The following is an 18193-nucleotide window of genomic DNA, read 5'->3' as shown; positions in this document are numbered from 1 at the left end:
GCGGCTGCCGCGTTCCTCACCAAAATAACGCGTACACCACAAAATCAGCAAGTGTCAGGGCCAATCAAACTGATCGAATCTCATTATTCATTCAATCTATTTAGTGCCTTTTAACAAGAATAACAAACATGAGGGAAGGAAGGAGAAGAGAGGAAGATGTGACAGACACCGATCCTGATAACCCCCCATTCGGGGGAGGAAGGCAAACAAGATAAACAAAGCAAACAAGACACACACACAGGTGACGTAGGTAGCAGGCTGTCACATAAGTTGAAAACTCTACAACTTGTTCTTGTTGTAATAGCCGCCTTATCTTGGGATAAATAACATGCTCTTATAGTTGAAGCTTTTAATTAAAATAAATATACCTCAAAAAGTTGCAATTGCGGCGTTATTGGTCATAATCGCCTAGGATGTTTATCGAGATCATTAAATGATCAGAATCAACAAGATACTACGTTTCATAGAGCCAAAAAAGCTTGATTTTTGATATGGTGGTCTCTGAGAGATGGTGACGGGAGGCGCGCTGGCGGTTCGGTATCCGATTACGTTATATTCTATGACTCTATAGAAGTGTCAAAGTACCTAACTTGAGTACTTTCGCAAGGCGGACAATACAGGCAGTAGATTTAATAAGCCATTGAACTGTTCCTCAAGCAGGTTGAGTGGGAAATATCCGAAATATCATTGACCACGCTCGCAGACGAGTCTCGCAGGTGGACGATCTGATCTTGTGTCCGAGCACTCAAGGCCTGAATCCGGGTGAGATGCTCGTTCCAGTTCGCACACGTTGCGTTTTTTCTGAGGCGAGTCAAGAAGGTGAAGAGCATCCGGACTTGATACTCGATCGCCTTCGAAATGAGCAATACTTGCTCAATACGGTCCTCTACACTGTACGTACCAATGGAGATTGTCTGGCAGGTGTTGAGTTTTCCTTTCCGGCTATGGCCGCGGTCCATGCCGACTTCCACATTCGGGAAGCCGGTGCCCCGCCGTGGATGCGACGGTGGCCGATGCATGAACCAGTTCCATAGTCGCGTCGACATGCCTCGGGACAGATGTAGCAGATGATCGCAGATCGTGATCAGCAGCATGGCGATCGCCGAGGAACGGGTGCAGTTCTCGCAGGCCAGGATCTTGGAACCCTTGCGGAGGAGGACTCTCTGGAACACCAGACTGTCCCCCAGCGACATGGAGCTTGTTCCCGCCCATCTTGTCTTCTCTACCTCATTATGCAGCTCAAGCACATTCTGCGTACATGCACAGGGCATCGGGGGCGTTGGATTCGCTGGCGCGAAAGTGTCCCAGACCCCCCGGGGTGAGTGGGCTGCCGAATTCGGCAGGATGTCCTGCGGAACGGCGGGGGCATCCGCGCACAATGGATCGAGGGACCGGTCTACCACTTGGGCCACCAAAGGGGTTGGACACCCTGAAACTCCTGAGGAAACATCGTTCTCGTCGTCAAACGAGAGGGCCGCGATGCTGTGAGCCTCTGGCTTGGACGGTGCAAGTGGATCAAGACAGTCCACCGCGCCAGAGCCAAGGGGCATACCACTCAGAACGGAATCAAAGTTCACCATGTCCAGCATCATAAACCTACTTGGTGTCGCCACCTGCTGAGTAGGCAACGAATCCTCGAGCGTGAGCGGATTGTCCCTTTCATCCTCGGGGGACCCGAAGGATGGGAGACAGTCCGATCGGAGAAAGGGGAATCGGTCTTCCTGCGGGCTCAAGGAAGACCGTTCTTCCCTGTACGCTGACATTTTGTTCTGGATATCGGTAAGGCCCGCGAGATCGGATTGCGGTGGAGTCCCCGGCAAGCCGTTATCTATTGCTAGTGATACCTTTGCGGTGTCAACTTCCTTGCGCTTTCTGGTACGATCATCTGCCTCCGATCGGGGAGTCATGGCCGGGGGAGGACTGCTGTGGATAACAGAAGCTGGCCGTGATCCTCGCGGTTTTGGTCGGTCCTGTTTGAAGGGCAGATATGTGCAGGCGATCTGTTTAGATCGGCAGCGGTCGCAGCCCTCCTTATGCCCCGTACATTTCAGCTGTCGCCCGAATTAGCCATGAGTTCATCAGGCCGGAATGAGAACCTCTTTTGTATACCTTTTTCTCCCGACACGCATTACAGGCGGACCGCTGATGACCGGAAAACTGATAAGGTTGCCCCGAGTGATATGGTCGACTCTCGACATAGACCGGTTCTTGTGTTTTGCCGAAACGCAGGGTTGCAAACATGTTCGGGTTGGGTAGTAGATAGTACTCCTGGAAGAGTCTGGGGCAGAGTTTATCCTCTTTGTCTGGAAGGGGAGGAAGTGGACCGAGTTAATTTAGAGATATACGCAGGTCTTGGAGCAACAAAAAGCCCCATCGCTATGGAAATGCCTTTGAGGGGGGGAGAGGGCGCCTATTGTAAAGATACGATGCAATCTTAGCCCCGCATGAACAAATGCCCAGATTGACACCGCTGATATTAGTACGGTGGAGAGATGCAGGGATCTCTTGCCCTGCTGATTTTGTCGTTTATAGCGTGGCTTATACTTCTTAGTTATACTCACCTTCGGCATTGATAACACCTGGCATCTCTTTGAAAGTTGGGGATACAGAAAATTGGTAATTCCTCGGATGAGGAGAATATGAGACGTGATTCCAGCTTCATAAGGGTCTTTTACCAGGAAACTTGAATTGATTAGCCCGATGATCAACGCCTCATGGGTACGGAAGTATGATTGGCCCAGCCTATGTATCCAGGTCTTACTGCCAGATTGGCGCTGGTGCGGGCTTAGGGCTTATCCAATGCAGACAGTTCATGTGTAATAGTGTCACCTAACTAGTATAGCTGGCACTGGCCTATGAAAACTTATAACAACTATTATAGTATCTGGAACTATTGATTTTCCTTCGCGATGCACTGCCTAGCGTATAGAATCCAGTAATTATTTTTGGCCATGGGAAGACCTCGCGGTGCCTCGAACCGGTCAAATCGATCCCCAATCACAACTCCGTTGACGAAGCAGCCTTTGGCTTAGTTAGTATCCGTTTAAAACCTGGACGCGGGTTGAACGAACAACTGTCACCATAAAATATTTCAGTCAACGAGGTTTCGAATGTTATTTTGTATATTAGGTTTGTATAGACTGCGGCACATCCGCTCCATTGGATCCTGCCGCAGCCTAGTCGCATTGATAGCCCAGTCCTGGGCAGCGACATTTTCACGCAGATTTAGTGGCTACATCGTCCTGCCAAGCGCGCCGGTATTTGAAGGGATGCACCACATAGCCAATATTGATCAAACATAACAAGATAGTGGAAATTAAGGCCCACATCTGGGTTATGGGTTGGGCGAGTCGCCCAAGGGGGTGAGTGGCTCACCCTGTCTATTCCGCACCCACCCTTCTCACCCCCCAGCTCACCTTGGTCACGCGACGGTAAAGCGGCCTCATCCGCTAGCTCACCCGGGGGCCGGGCGGCAGCCGCCCGCCTTCTGGCTGTGTTTAAGCCACACGCCGGCAGGTTAGTAGTTGGGTGGGTGACCACCAGCGAATCCCTGCTGTTGTGTCTATTTTGCTTTTTTGTTAGCTGCCTTTTTTTGCTCGTTTGCCCTCTAGAGAGACATAATCGTGTGTGGTTGGGATTGATTGATTGTATGGTAGATAGATAGGGCGATCTATCTCTCTAAACGGATAGCACCCCAACTTGAAGCCCGTCCTTGATCAATGTCAATTCAACGGCGATATCCTCCTTTTAATACCCACCGACCACCGACTCTTCTTCAGATATCCTTAACCCAAAGTGATCTTCCAGGGCACTTACCCTCTCCTTTTCAGTTGTGCAGGTCTGAACAAGAATCGACTTCCCGCCCACATTCTTCTTCACGCGATCATGATCCAAGATGAGCTTTCCATAGATGCCATCATCATCCGTGCGTAGAAACTTGACCACAAGCAGCCTAGAGGTCAAGGGACAGTCCGACCTGCGGCTCGTAAAGAAATTCATGACCTCGAAATACCGAAGCGTGAATTCCATCTCCGTGAATGCGTAGGCTGGGGTCCATGGCTGATCGGAGGCGTTTCGAAACTATATAGCCATAATGACCTCTGCTGTGCATGGTGATCTGTTGTTTGTTTTTGGTTTTGTGGGTTATGGGATAACCGTAGTTCTTGGATGCCGAAGTTTCGAAAAATCATGCCTGAGTTGATGAGAGGCAGGGAAGTTGTCAGTCCATTTCCACCATAGCCGACATCGACCAAGTACCGCTGCTGATTAGAAGGGGTCACGATATTCACACAATGCTCCCTGTAACATGGTTCTCATTAGTCGCTCAGTCGACGTTGAATGGGTCTCCGAGAAAACTCACCAGCCTGACCATCCAGAAGAAGGCTGACGACCACTTACTTCCAGATTTTCGCAACGTCTAAAGAAATACAAAAAAAAGGCGTTGTGGCATAGTGAAGAGCGAGATTTTCATACGGGATCGCTGAGAGGTGGCATGATTGAAGCGTTGAGATGAACGAAAGATTTAGTTTGAGATTGTGTCTATGCCGACGATTGTTAGGCAGTTGAATGTGCGTGAGGTATCTGTCGATTTGCTTGAGGTCAGAGCAGAATCGGTGTTGTCGTCGAACATACTCCGTATAGCGTTGGTTCTGGGACAAGGAGACCCAGGATGGGGAAAGGAAATTTCGGAATGCGGTTCCGCCTGTGCTAGATATATAAATAATAAATACATTACTTACTTAAAGTTAGTCTTGATGCGTGACTCAGAGTCAGTAGCATTTCTTTCTATAGGAAGTCCACGCGAAGTGGGTCTTCCTGCATACATAGTATTCCATGTCCAACATCAACAGATCGTGAGAGGGAATGCCACGATACGGCCCTTCGCATTTGAATCCAAATTCGATCGCTAGAGTGGGCTCGTGGAATACGAGGAGAACCTGTTGAGAGCGGGACTTATTCTTTGTCGAGGTCTCAACAAATTCTGGCCTGGAGGAGAATGCACGATCGGCCTGTGAAGGAATACCTACGGATAGCCTATCCGTTTAGATTCCCGATCCAACTGATCGTCATCGGTGCGATGCACGACCATCTCTAGTTACACTGCACCCTCGACAACTTATAAAGGGCCCTTTCACTCGCATTCTTGACGATTTTCACTTGCACATACAAATCTTCATAACAATTCACCTCCAGAATACTCCCATCTATCACCATGGAAGAACCAACCTACGATCCGAGGTATGTACATCACTCCCCTTTCCTTGACAATGTAAAGCACAACGCCACTAAGTCTTAACCAGCCGTCCCCTTGCCACGACCACCCTCGTCTACCAGTACAAACTAGTAAACTGCCCAGGAAAGACGATCGTGGGTCTCCTCGTTGAATATCCGCCCGACGGAGCCACGCCGCCTCATCGTCACGGAGGCGCCTCAGTCTCAGCCTACGTGACCACAGGTTCCGTGTTGAACAAGATGAACAACGACCCGATGCGAGTGATCGAGCAGGGCCAGTCCTGGTATGAAGCGCCCGGATGTCATCATCGGATCAGTGCGAACGCGAGCAAGACAGAGCCGGCGGCGTTCTTTGTTACTTTCGTTCTCGATACTGAGACGCTGGAGAGGGAGGGGCCGGAGGTCTTGGTGCAGTATGATGAGGAGTATAAGGAGATTATGGCTCAGAAGATGAAGGCTTGATTTGAACTCGCTGAGTCTGGGAGACTTTGATGTGAATGAATGAACTGTTGGTTGGGCGTGTGGTGGGTGTATGTTTTTACTACGGTTTCTCTCTCAGCTTAATAAAATCGTCGTCTTGAATCGAGGGTACCTGTAAACTTGTCGCCTTCTATCAATCAATTCAGTGAGGAATCAATAGGGGCGTTTGTAGTTTAAACGCCCGGCATTCGGGAGACTATAGTAGTAGTATAGTAGTGTCTTCTAAGAGCAGCTCCAGAGTCGCTTAACCCGGCTGTGCATATCATGCTTTCGTTTCCGAACTCTCTTTGTGCAGTTGAGAATCAAACATACTCATGAATTTAGCAGATAGTTTAGTGGGCGATCGAGACTTCCCGGTCGTCATAGACTTCAAGCGTTCCGCGGTTAATGCCTTTGGGGCGGCAGTGCTTCGTGATCAACCGGCCTGTTGATAGCGGATAGCCTATCGCAGAGCCGGACACGCCATGCTGCTGCTTCCTCTTCTTCTTTCTTCCTATCTGAATTCTCTATCTGAATTCTCCCCCGAACTTCACGAATTCAATGTAAAATATTCAGCATAGCAAATCGCGGCAATATTTAATATGCCAGTCGCCTCCCGTCACTCACATACCATCTCTTTCTCATCACACACTAGAACTTCAAGAACACAACCAATAACACCACACACCATGCAAGCCGTTCGCGTCCATCCTGCTCCCCCAAAAGCCACTCCTTATTCACCCTCAAATCCCGCTCCATCCACTGCTCTCCATCTAGACTCTGATATCCCCATCCCAAAGCCATCTCAGCCCGAGGAGCTTCTCGTCCGCGTCAAAGCCACGAGCATCGTGCGCGACATGTTAGCCTGGCCCGAGACCTTCGCCCACGAATACGCCATACCCGGAAACGATGTCTCGGGGATCGTCACGCAAGTCTTTTCGCCCGATAGCAAATTCAAACCAGGCGACGAGATCTTCGGCATGGCAGATGCAGACCGCGGCGCGACCTGGGCAGAGTACACCATCATGAAAGAGAGCGAGGTCACTTTGAAACCAACCACGTTGAGCTTCGTCCAGGCTGCGGCGGTGCCTCTCAGTGCTCAAACTGCCTACGAGGCGTTGTTCGACCACGCTGGGCTTTCGCGTCCCGCGGTGCAGGATGTCAAGGCCCGGTTGGGAGCACGTGGGCAGGAACCGGAGCAGAAGCAACAGCGCGTGCTGATCACCGGGGCAGCGGGTGCGGTGGGCGCGTATCTCGTTCAACTTGCTGCGGCAGTGGCTGGCGTGGAGGTCGTTGCCGCTACGAGTTCGAATGCTCGGAATGGAGAGTTTCTCCGGACACTGGGGGCCGATGAGACGGTTGAGTATGGCATGCTGGAGCAATACCAAGGTGCATTCGATATCATCATTGATGTGGTTGGCGGCGAGGTATTGGAGAAGTGCTGGTCCTATGTGACGGACACCGGGGTGCTAGTTTCGGTGGACTCAGCAAGCTACAATTTTGTGAGCGAGCATGAGAAGCGCGGTCTATGTAAGACTGGTGTGCGTGCTTTGTTTTTCATCGTGAAGGGCAGCACTGAAGGGTTGGCCTATCTCGCGGAGCTGGTGGACATCGGAGCCATTCGGTCTTTTCTAGTGGATACCTACCCTCTAGCAAAGGTGCGGGAGGCGTACGATCTTGCGAATGGGCGCTATGTCGGACGTGGAAAGTTCATTCTTTCGGTCTGATGGTGACGAAGCTCTGTCATCGAGTCGGTTTGATCCGTGGCGAAATCTTACTTTCAAATGACCTCCACCTCTGGCTAGTAAAGAAATTGACTAGAATATACGTTTAATGAGGAATGGGGCCACTTCTTGCTGGTTTGATCCCAATTACCGATAGCGACGTCTCCTAGGGTTTGTTCTCTTGCGTAAGATCCCTATCTCCACCATTCACTAAATGATGACAGATCCGGCTCAGCGAGATGATATATAGGGTGAGAAAGTGATCGTCCGTGAATATCATTGAATGACCAGTGTTGGCGGTTGTTTGGCTTCGCTAAGAGAATGATTCTGAAAAGCGATCATCACCATGACCGATGCTGTGGGGGAATCGTAATCTATTGTTCCACCTCCAACGAAAGACCATCCGGTGTTGCAAAATTATACCAACCACATAGATCGTCGATGGCTCCCAAGGATGCAATCAGATCAAGGTCGTTGCTCTGGGCATCACCGGTGTTCGAACCAGAACTTGCCCTTGCTGTCCCCGAAGATGTATTATCGTTCACTGTAGACGCCCTGCTGCTGTCAGCCACACTTCCAAGCCCCAGCACACATTGAGCAATAGTCTGTATCTCCTGCACGTTCCTCGCTATCCTCGGCCACACGTCCCCTAGCACCCTAAGACATCCGAGCGTCATCCGAATCTGATCTCTGGCAATGCGTAGATCCCTTCCCTTGAGCATGGTACTGCAGGCGGAAAGTAGCGCCAGCGTCCCTTCGCTCACCATGCAGGTAGTGAAGGGCGTGTGGTGAAATTGCCGAACTGGTAAGGCTAAAAGGCGGATCTGGGCCTCTATGGCTCGTAGGACTCGAACGGTATGTACGTTAACCTGATCCGGGGTCGATGTATCAAGGGCCGGCTCACGACCGCAGCTGGAGATATTCTCGACGGCGTTGAATTTGAGGGCCGACAATGGACGGTGGAGTCCGATGGTTGATCTATTGAGTGAGCGCGACGCTTCATGTGATAGAAAAGGAGAAACTTACACGTGAATTATCAGATGGGCCTGGAACATGAGCTCGTCGACTTCACCGGTCGCGTCCATGATTTGTTTGCGATCTGGTGGTAGTAAAAGTCGCCATCCGTCAAGGCTGCAGTCGACAGCTTGGATGATATGTGTCGATTCTTCTTCGGCAGCAATATTTGGGGTTGTGGACATGGCCGTCGCAGCGCACTGTACAGCGCCTATAAGATATGCGAACGATGAAAAGTGCATATCCCGAGGTCCAAATTCGCGGCAATTAAATTCCTGCGGGGTTCTGGGGGATGGTATTGTCTATAATCCAATGAACCCTCTATTCATTCATTCATCAGGCTGTCACAAAGCAGATGTTGATACTTACTCCAGACTCGTAGTCCGACTCATCACACGGTAATTCTGTCGTTGCGTCAATGTCCACTACCCGAAGGTTCGTCGTCCCTAAGGTTCCGGCGTAGTATGCGTCCGCGATGTACAGCATCCACCATGTTCGTCTCCAAGATTCCCTCATCACAAGATCGTCAGCTCCTTGCGCAACGGCAAATTCATGGCGGAACATTTGCATATCAACGGCGAGCTTGGTCGCCATGTCCATCTGTAATTGAGAGTCCTCCTTGAGATCGTGCCAGAATAAGGCAATGGAGTACAAGAGTCGGCATTGAACAATGATTGGATCTGATGCAGGGGCCTGGGAAACGGATGCTTCGAGGCACTCCTTTAGCGGTATTGACCATTCTCGCGCCTTGTAGATATTCCCAAGGAAGCGAAGAGTGGCGATCAGAGGTGCGAAGCTTTGTTGTCTGCTCGGGTCTTCATATAACCTTTTTAGATGTTTTTGTGGTACGATGAAGGGGTGACATATGTGGAAGTTCTTGTAGTAGGAGTCAATTAGTGGGTCATTTCCGATGTTGTCTAGATGAGTTGTGCCCGCGGATCGCAGAAAGGTGCCATTGATGTCGGCTTCGGTATTGAAATCGAGCACCGCAGGCTCATGGTGAGAATCCATTTGAAGGTGCGAGGAGGGAGGTGTATGTCCCTGCGAACCCAGACCATTAGTCGGACAGGTCCCTGCTGCTGCTGCTAGTCGTTTGCGACGCTCAGCTAGAGCTGCGCGGTTAAGCCCACCGCGTCGGGATTGGGCATAGCTGCACTGTTTGCCTGCCTCGGAGCAGCGATCACAATGAGGTCGCTTCCCGTCGCATTTCATGTGGCGCGAGCGGCAGGGCGAACAAGCCAGAGACAAGCGCGTAGCTCGACCATTCTTCGATGCGGATGTTGAATCCATGAAATTTCGAGGGGTACTTGGGGATAGGGCGGATTAAAGTTGCGGTCGATCCGAGATAGCGAGGTTGTCAGGTGCTGGCATTCACGTGTTCTATTCTATCACCACATAAATAAACTGTACTACAACATACGTCATCCTACACCGCCCTCTGGTGCTGGATTGACCAGCCTCGTATTCAAGAATTTTCTTTCGTTCGCTCTCTGAAATAAGAAGAAAATATATTCTGCTCCTTCTTGCCTTACCCTTGAGTCCGTTTCAAGAGTGAAAACGGACATTAATCCAGGGCAAATGCGCGGTTTTCTAGGATTGAACCTCGATGCTTTCTATAACTTATAAGAAGTCGATAATCCGACAGTTTGAGCGAGAGTCATAGTTATGACAAAGAGAGTTTGGGATAACAAAAATCCAATTGAAAGTCAATAACGTGCACCCCTGGCTCTGAACTCCTGATGCATCCCGAAATTTGTTCCCATGGATCCATGACCCGGTCCTATCCCGAATGAAGGTGACAGAGAGGCCAGATTCGCGACTTTCGCAAAAGCGGGTCCGGGTATCTGCAGCTGAAGGGCTCCAGGTCCGTGGAAGGGCCCAGTTTAAAGTCTAAACGCATAGGCTATTTGGAGACACGCTCAGCGGCTACCGAGTTACCTCGCTCGGGAATCGGATTCGAACGTGGTCGCTACACACAAATGTCTTATACTATTCGTACGTGAGCCAATCTCGGCAAAGATATTATTCGTACAGCATAATACTATGAGTGGCAAATTCTACGAGACAATGATTGTCTTCCTCGTTTCCCATCTCGCTAGACACGATAGACTCGGAGTGAAGAAGAGAGAGCCCTTACTCCGAAACCTTGATGCACACCTTTCCAACATGCGTGCCCGACAGAAGATATTCATAAGCCTTGGAAGCCTCGTCGGCAGAGAAGCCGAGTTCCTTCTCCACGGGAAGACGGAGTCCCTTGCGAGTAACAAACCTTACAACCTCGTGGAGAAGTTGCGTGGAGCCAACAACCACACCACGAACGACAGCGCCCTTGGCCAGAGCAAGACCAGCAACATCAGGCATCTCCTTAGCCTGGGAAAGGAAGCCGATAACCGAGACATTGCCGCCCATCTTGACGGAGTTGATGCTCTCGGCGATAGTGCCGGATCCACCGTTCTCCAAAACGTAGTCGACACCCTCGCCGTTCGTGAGGCGCAGGACTTCCTTAGACAACTCAGGGTGGGTCTTGTAGTTGACGCCGAAGTCGAAACCAAACTTGGACTTTACGGCTTCAAGCTTCTCGTCACTGGAAGAGGTGATGATCGTGGTGCAACCCGCTGCCTTGGCGAGGAGAAGACCAATAATAGGCACACCACCGGTTCCTAAATAGTGAATGTGATATAAGCGGGGGATCTATATCTGGATACGGAAAAGGAAGAGGTTCTTACCAAGAGCGAGACCTATCTGACTGGGCTTAAGGGGGGTTATGGCGTAAAGTGCATTCCACGCGGTCACTCCGGTGCAAACCAGGGTAGACCATTCGGAGAAGCTCTGGGGCGAGGATTCAGGCAGCTTAACGGCGGCGGCAGCAGGAATAGTAAAGTATTCACGCAGAGCCCCGTCAACCAGACCTCCGTGACCATTGAGCCAGTTCATCTGCTGGCCATAGAGGTTGGTAGGGTCGAAAGTACTGATAACGCGGTCGCCCTTAGACAGGGTCTTGACACCTTCGCCGACGAAGACGACCACACCGGCGGCATCAGAACAAGGGACAACATTATCCTTGACAGGGAATGGGAAGGCCGAGTTAGCGACGCCAATGTTGCGGTAGTTTACCGACACCGAGTGGACTTTGACCAGACTTCATGTTTGCTAGGCTCGGGAACCTCATCCTTGAAAGCCGTCAAGTTGCGGACCGAGTTTTGCGGGCCATCAATGCGAATGACAGTTTGAGACATGGTGATTGAGTTGGAGCAAAGGTAACCGATTCAGTGAGAACAGAATTGAGTGTGTGTGAAGTGGATTGATGAAACGGAAGAACCCTTTCATGGCAGGATTTATATACTTGAGCAAAGAAATATAAAAATTCTGGTAAACCTTTTTGGCTTGAGTAATTCATGACATCAATTCACGATGGCATTGGTTTCAAATGAAGCCTATTCCTAAGTTAGGTGTTCATCAAATCCCAATCTCCACTTCCCCAAAGCACCCAAACTTCAATGCTTCTGCCGAATTCTCCAAAGTCAACGTCCACTTCTCTACTTCTCCAAACTCTACTCAGTCTCCTTGATTAGAAATCTGTATCATCATACGGTGTGCTTTCATGATCGCGCATCTAATCCGGCCACAGTGCCCTGTTCAAGCATCGGGAACCTTGAGGCCCGTCGGAAAGATGTGGTCGCTAGCAGATAATGCGATGTAACTCTTACGGTCGGAATATATCCGCGATCAGTTGGAAGTAAAAAAAGATATGCGTAGTGAGGTGTCTAACACGATGGTCTAAAATAACTGTTTCCGGGCCTTCCAGATCGGTCTTCCATGAGTACTGCATCCCAAAGCCCCCTCATGGTAATATCTCCAGGCGCCTGGAACCGTGGTTCCGCCTACTATGATTTTGGCAACTTGATGAACGAGTGAGGAATCCGCTCAATAGCAGTGGACCACCTTTCCAACGGCGCCGAGCCTCCAAACAAGGGCCTGACCGAGGATGCGCACCGTTTCCGTCAAGTGATCTCCGATCTCGCGGACAAGAATGAAAGGCTCGTGTTGCTCGGCCACTCCTATGGTGGAATGGTCATCTCTGCAACCTGCACGGACCTGGGTTTTCAAGAGAGACAGGATGCTGGCAAGCCTGGAGGTGTCATTTGTCTGGTATACATGGCCGCATTTGTCGCCGAGCGAGGCAAGAATCTCAAAGACATGGTTGGCGGTCAATTGTGGCCGTGGATGCTAGTTGACGTATGTCAAATCCTTCACCCACTCGATATGCATATTCGCTGATCGCAAATCGTAGGGAGACTATGTCCGCCTCGACCCTAGTGTGGACTTGGTTCAAGATGTACCTGAGGAAATCAAGGCTTCAAGAGCGAAGCACCTGCTGCCCCATATTTGTCTCCGTTCGTTTACCGAGGAAGGTACTGAGGAGCCCTGGCACACTATACCCAGTGCCTATATCATTTGCGACGACGATCTGGCACTTCCACCGGCGATCCAAGACTCCATGATCAAGTCACTTGTTCATCCGCGCGTTTTCCGCTTAAACAGTGGTCACTCGCCCTTTCTAAGCATGCCAACGGAGATGGCCGATATCTTGTTTGAAATATGCTCTCAGTCCTGAATTGAGGAGCAACAGTGATTAGATCAATGGAAACTTGAAGAAAACGAATGATTATCCATGTCGGGCATATACTATCGTAAAGAATAGCCTTCTGGATTATCAATTATTAACTGCAGCACCTGGGAAACCACTGCATCCTCGATGTGATGACAGCAGGTAGATTGAATTAGGGGGTGTCCATACACTCTAAATCTGACCATGGCATGTTTCACATGTCCGTTTGTGTAATAGCAGAGAGCCTGAGACTTGGAATTCTGAACTCGAACAACAACGCAGAGACAAGCAGAATAACGGTTCAAAATCACAATTCATTTTATTGAATACTAGTTCACACAACCACCTAAATTCATCTCCTCGACTGTTCTTTGAGGAGCTCTGCTTCTACGTCCATGGCCTGTTCAATATCGGCTATAAACCCTTCTCTTACCGGATTCCAACCCAACAGTTCCTTAGCCTGACGAGCCTCTCCAAGGCTAGTTGAGCTTACATTGACCTGACCGCCGCCCCAAAAGCGGTGCACAGCCTCATTTGGCAGCTCGACCGGGTCTTCAGAATCAAGAAGACCCTTTTGGTAACCGAGGGTCGCAATGTGTTTGATAACATCACCCCCGACAAACTCGCCTCTTTCCGCAAAGTAATACCCCTTCTCGTTCCATAACCCGTTCTTCTGCTGGTTTACCGCAGCCTCGGTCAACAGCACACACAGCAGAGAGATATCCTGGGTATGAACCATGTTCCAGCGATTCTGGTTCCCGTTGATCGTGAACGCCCGACGAAGCTGCAGCACCACGTTAAGCAGACGAGGAATCTGGATCGACCGCGCGAACCCCGGGAATCGCGAGGGACCGTATACAGTCGGCGGACACACAATGGCCGTTTGAACATTCCTATGCTCGCGAAAACCATCCAGGATGACCAGGTCCACGTCTCGATGGGCGGCCCAATTGGGCAGGACGTGGTCGTACCCAGTTGGCTCCGGGCTCGAGGCAGATGGGCCTCGGGTGAGTTCTTCAACGCCTTCCATATCGTTGTAGCGACGAGGCATGAACTTGTCCCAGGTGGACGGCTGGGACTCCATCTCCCACGCGATGATCTTTGCTCCGGACGTGTGAATCACAGTGCCAACCTGCTCCCGCTGCGACAGCCCGCGGATGGTCGCTTTGGCTGCCGGCAGGTGGTCGCAGTTGGCGAAGTCTAGGGGCGAGTACAAACATCGTCAGTATCGGGGGCGTGAGATCGGCAGGTAGGTGCGTACTCAGAGCCACATCGGCCTCGTGGCTTTCTCTTTCAAGGATGTCTAGGTCATCAAGGGACCCGTGAATGACCCGGACGCCCGGGAACAGAGTGGTAATGATTCGAGCCTTCTCGAGGCTTCTGACAAGTACGGAAATTTCCCAGTCGGGATGCTGAGCCGTGGCAACGACCAAAAAGTCGCCGCCGATGAGGCCAGTTGTGCCGGTGCTGCCGGTCTTTCAGCTAAACTGAGCGCCGTTGCGCCGTTGAGTGGAATCACTTACACGAAGACTTTTGGGCCCACACCTAATTAGCAATCTAACAATCAACCGATGCTTTGGAGATTCTGGCGAGCCTTTTGAACTACGAAATTATGGTATCCGGATAGGCAGAATAGAAGCTGCGCCGACGCTGTGAGGGCGTGATTCGAAATCAAAAAATCTATTCATAATCAATTTACTAATTCTCCACCTACGCGAGGGGAAGAGATGTCGTGGATTTCCAAACCACCCAGCGTAGTTTGTTACGAATGAAGGCGTCTCTATATGGAGTAAGCTATATATACCGCCCCGGAATACGTTACATAGTCCGCAGTGCACATACGAATCTCAGCAAAGCCAGATGGCCACACTTCTTAACAATTCTTTCTTGTATTGCTATATCCTATCTATTCCACTTCGTAGCGCTTATATATCCAATACTGCTGCTGGTGGATGCCCAGCTTTACCTTACGTTTGTAGCCCAGTGCCAACTCAATCGATGCTTTTCCTCTCAAAAATCTTTCTGTTTCGAAGGTCTTCCAGTAGAGGGAAGGATATGAAACTGAAAGATCCGTCGCAGGTTACCACAGAAAGGCGAAAAGAATGTAGAGATTAAAATAATAACAACAAAAAAGAATGGAGTTGAGGGGAATCGAACCCCTGACCTCTCGCATGCGAAGCGAGCGCTCTACCCCTGAGCTACAACCCCAGGTTCATGATATCTCGAGAAAATCTTGGTGTCATATTTGCTTGGACCTTTTTAAGAAATCCTGGTATTAATGAAGGGACTGCATCATTGACTCCGACCGGGTAGGTCTCCATGACACTTACAGAGTCCACCCGTCATATGTACGAGGCGTCTAGGTGTGTTTTGAACAGGACTGGTTACCGAGCTCTATGTTGATTTATTCCTAGGAACTATTTCATGATGAATTCAGTGTGTGCATTTTCCCATTCGGGCAGGTAGCTCAGCTTTCGTCGTATTTTCCGATTTTCCGACTCTCATGCCTACATTGTCAAGAGCTTGTAAGGCCAGCGACGATTCGATTAAAGAAAAATATTTCCTTATAGGAGTTGAGCTCTATGCATGCCCAGGTTCATTATACAACAATGCCATAGAGGCTCTGGGTAAGTGACTCGTGCATGTCTGTCTACAACCTCCCATCGCTTCCGGTTGCCACACCAGAAATATACTGACGAGCAAATAGTGTGTACCCGCAATATGTCAAATGCCCACTTCACACAACATACTTAGAAACGAAAAACCAGGAAAGGGCCCTCGCTCCTCTTTCCGGGGCATGTCAAATTGGTTAGTTTTTGTCATCCTGAAAGTTAAAATATGTCCTGCTAGTATACTGAACTTGTATAGCTACTTGGCAGTGTTGTCGCCCTCGTCTACCTGCCCTATTGTTACTATTGTACGGGACTAGTGCCCCAAGAACCCACCATTGAATAATATTGAAATGATTACAGATAATCAGGACAGCTTCCTTCGTGCTGGATCTGCTTGGCAGTTTGATCGGCATGCGAGATGTAACCGGACTTAAGTAATAACAATGCCACAATGGTAATCGGGATAAAACAGCTGAATGGTATCTACGGACGATGGAGAATACTCCGTATGGGTGGCCATGGCGCCATGGCCCTCCGTAGGAAGAGAACCACTGTGGCGTTCCCAGGTCCCAACTTCAACTGTCCCCGATAGATACAGTGACACACAGTTCGCTCTGAACGTGGAGTCGCGGACCGATTTCAGACATTACTCCGGGTCAAGATAAACCAACGAACGAGAAAAGTGAAAACCCTTAACGCGACCCCCTCAATCTCACGAAGAAATTGCGATGAACACCCGGCGAAAGGAGGATGAACCGCCAAGGTTCAAGCGAGGACACAAACCCGCCCTAAAGATGCCAATTTGCATGGCAGACAGACTCAGACTCCCTTTCATGGAGTCGTCGTGTGCACTCCGTATGCAGTACTTTCTATCTAGTAGTTCCTGGATTGAATCCCCCCGAAGAGGACCTTGGCGCTGCGTGCCTTTCCTTCTCCTGCCTGTCACCTTCTACAGTTAGCGGGTTGTGGCACGTTGACCAATCGAAAGCATGAATTCGATAATCTACCCCCTTTATCCCTCGAGACGGGGTAGTTAGATGATAAAGATCCGGTGCGGGCAATCTCACGAGCCCTGAAGGAGGGATCCTCCCCCTTCCTCGTTCCTCTGCTCGTTTCATCCCTCGTGCTCTTATTTTCGTATCGAGGACATGGACTACGTACTCACTCCCCTGGGCATTAATCATTTGCCCCTTCCTCGTGGCCCAAGGACACATCACGTGACAAGAAGGATATGCCCTAATACTAGACCCCCTAGTTCAGCAGGAAGGACCAGGGGAGACGCAGGTACAAGACATTATTTTGATTACTTACTCCATGGAATTAGAATGAGATGCAAATTGCAAATGCAGGATGCATGTGCAGCCGCACATCATAACACTTCCTCAACATAGAACCACCTAGCAACCATGCAAGACAATACATAAATTATTTATTCGTTCGGTGTACAGTATGTCGTACATAATAATACTCCGTAGGGAGTGAAGCGGGCGAGTCGAACTAGGGATGGAGATCGACCAAAGCGCAACCGTTTTCTTTTTTGCCCCTTGCATGACCAAATATTTTCGCTGACGTCGAACAATAGTAATAATCCCCCGCAAACGGCAGGTCAGGGGGAGGGAAAACCAAAACATGAAATAATAATAAAAATAAACAGAAAAGAAATAGTCAAAATTGAATAACAATAACAAGAAAGAAAAAAGACACCGTCTACGGTAGGTAGTCTTCTCCGTAATTCCAGAAACCAGGGGAAGAAGAGAGATGAGGTCAGTGATTAATTAATATTACAGATTGATTGATGAATCCCATCGGAATGCTAGATGCCTTGTTACCTGCTCGATGAGGAAGGAGAGAACCATCTCTACCTTAATCTTCTTTCCTCTACCCATTGTTAGACCCATGGTTCCCGAGGGTTTAACAGTTAACTATTTATTCATCGTGTAGATCAGGAGGCAAAAGCAGTACCTGCATAGAAACGCGAACAATACGGAGAAAAAAAAAAGGGCGTTAACGGCAACGCCATGCGTTCTGCAAGCTGCTAGTCTGGATGCAAAGGAAATAGTCAAGACTCAAAAGTCAATACCCCTGGATGATCCTCGCCAGGACAGAAAGGCACCTAGGAATTAGCTATCGGATAAGGTTCAGTTGAAAGGAAGCGGTGCACCGAGCAGAAATGAAAGGTTGAATCAAATCAGTCTGTAACTCTGGGGCCGGTGACGGTCGCGCTTGATTGGAGCGGGTTTAATTGCTCGGTTGGACAACGCTCACACTCACACTTCTACGGATAGATTACATTATATTGCGGTGTCTTATGATCGAGGATGAGAACTTGGTTGGACGGGCCCTAGATTGAGTAATAATGAACACACTCACAGTCGGACAGTCGGACAGCACCGTCCCACGAACTGGAGACTGAAGTGGCGAAGCCCTTACATGCCAAAAATACTTTTTGTTTTTGGCAGGTGCGATGACTTTCCCGGTTTTTCATGTTTTTCAATTTCTTATGGCAGATCCTTGGTTTGTTGACGGTTCGCTCCACCGGATCA

General features: G+C 49.7%; 7 protein-coding genes across 7 annotated transcripts; 3 read left to right on the top strand and 4 right to left on the bottom strand.

Annotated features, from left to right (window-relative positions):
• Window positions 1-629: 629 nt before the first annotated feature.
• On the bottom strand, window positions 630-4494 carry KD926_003260 (uncharacterized protein; the record flags this gene model as incomplete). The annotated part of the gene is made up of 6 exons (XM_053094728.1): window positions 630-2051; window positions 2110-2303; window positions 2962-3021; window positions 3396-3570; window positions 3817-4080; window positions 4474-4494. The coding sequence occupies 6 exons, from the start codon at window positions 4492-4494 to the stop codon at window positions 630-632; spliced, it is 2136 nt and encodes a 711-aa protein (XP_052950539.1).
• A 718-nt stretch (window positions 4495-5212) lies between these two features.
• KD926_003259 (cupin domain-containing protein) lies at window positions 5213-5694 on the top strand (the record flags this gene model as incomplete). Its single annotated transcript, XM_053094727.1, has 2 exons — window positions 5213-5238; window positions 5301-5694. 2 exons carry the CDS (start codon window positions 5213-5215, stop codon window positions 5692-5694), a joined length of 420 nt encoding a protein of 139 aa, XP_052950538.1.
• Window positions 5695-6380: 686 nt separating this feature from the next.
• Window positions 6381-7418, top strand: KD926_003258 (NADP-dependent oxidoreductase; the record flags this gene model as incomplete). The annotated part of the gene is made up of 1 exon (XM_053094726.1): window positions 6381-7418. The coding sequence occupies one exon, from the start codon at window positions 6381-6383 to the stop codon at window positions 7416-7418; it is 1038 nt and encodes a 345-aa protein (XP_052950537.1).
• Window positions 7419-7789: 371 nt separating this feature from the next.
• KD926_003257 (putative C6 transcription factor) lies at window positions 7790-9641 on the bottom strand (the record flags this gene model as incomplete). Its single annotated transcript, XM_053094725.1, has 3 exons — window positions 7790-8393; window positions 8442-8629; window positions 8799-9641. The coding sequence occupies 3 exons, from the start codon at window positions 9639-9641 to the stop codon at window positions 7790-7792; spliced, it is 1635 nt and encodes a 544-aa protein (XP_052950536.1).
• Window positions 9642-10562: 921 nt separating this feature from the next.
• On the bottom strand, window positions 10563-11665 carry KD926_003256 (zinc-dependent alcohol dehydrogenase family protein; the record flags this gene model as incomplete). Its single annotated transcript, XM_053094724.1, has 3 exons — window positions 10563-11089; window positions 11156-11489; window positions 11570-11665. 3 exons carry the CDS (start codon window positions 11663-11665, stop codon window positions 10563-10565), a joined length of 957 nt encoding a protein of 318 aa, XP_052950535.1.
• Window positions 11666-12118: 453 nt separating this feature from the next.
• Window positions 12119-13044, top strand: KD926_003255 (alpha/beta hydrolase; the record flags this gene model as incomplete). The annotated part of the gene is made up of 3 exons (XM_053094722.1): window positions 12119-12125; window positions 12364-12665; window positions 12721-13044. 3 exons carry the CDS (start codon window positions 12119-12121, stop codon window positions 13042-13044), a joined length of 633 nt encoding a protein of 210 aa, XP_052950534.1.
• A 346-nt stretch (window positions 13045-13390) lies between these two features.
• KD926_003254 (putative nucleoside-diphosphate-sugar epimerase) lies at window positions 13391-15384 on the bottom strand (the record flags this gene model as incomplete). The annotated part of the gene is made up of 4 exons (XM_053094721.1): window positions 13391-14238; window positions 14300-14505; window positions 14562-14583; window positions 15369-15384. 4 exons carry the CDS (start codon window positions 15382-15384, stop codon window positions 13391-13393), a joined length of 1092 nt encoding a protein of 363 aa, XP_052950533.1.
• Window positions 15385-18193: the final 2809 nt, after the last annotated feature.

Source organism: Aspergillus affinis (assembly GCF_023601865.1).
Source record: "Aspergillus affinis strain CMG 70 chromosome Unknown NODE_178_length_54897_cov_85_078439, whole genome shotgun sequence".
Classification (NCBI taxonomy): Eukaryota; Fungi; Ascomycota; class Eurotiomycetes; order Eurotiales; family Aspergillaceae; genus Aspergillus; species Aspergillus affinis.
The sequence above is the reverse complement of the archived record's forward strand: the minus strand, read 5'-3'. Positions and strand labels throughout refer to the sequence as shown.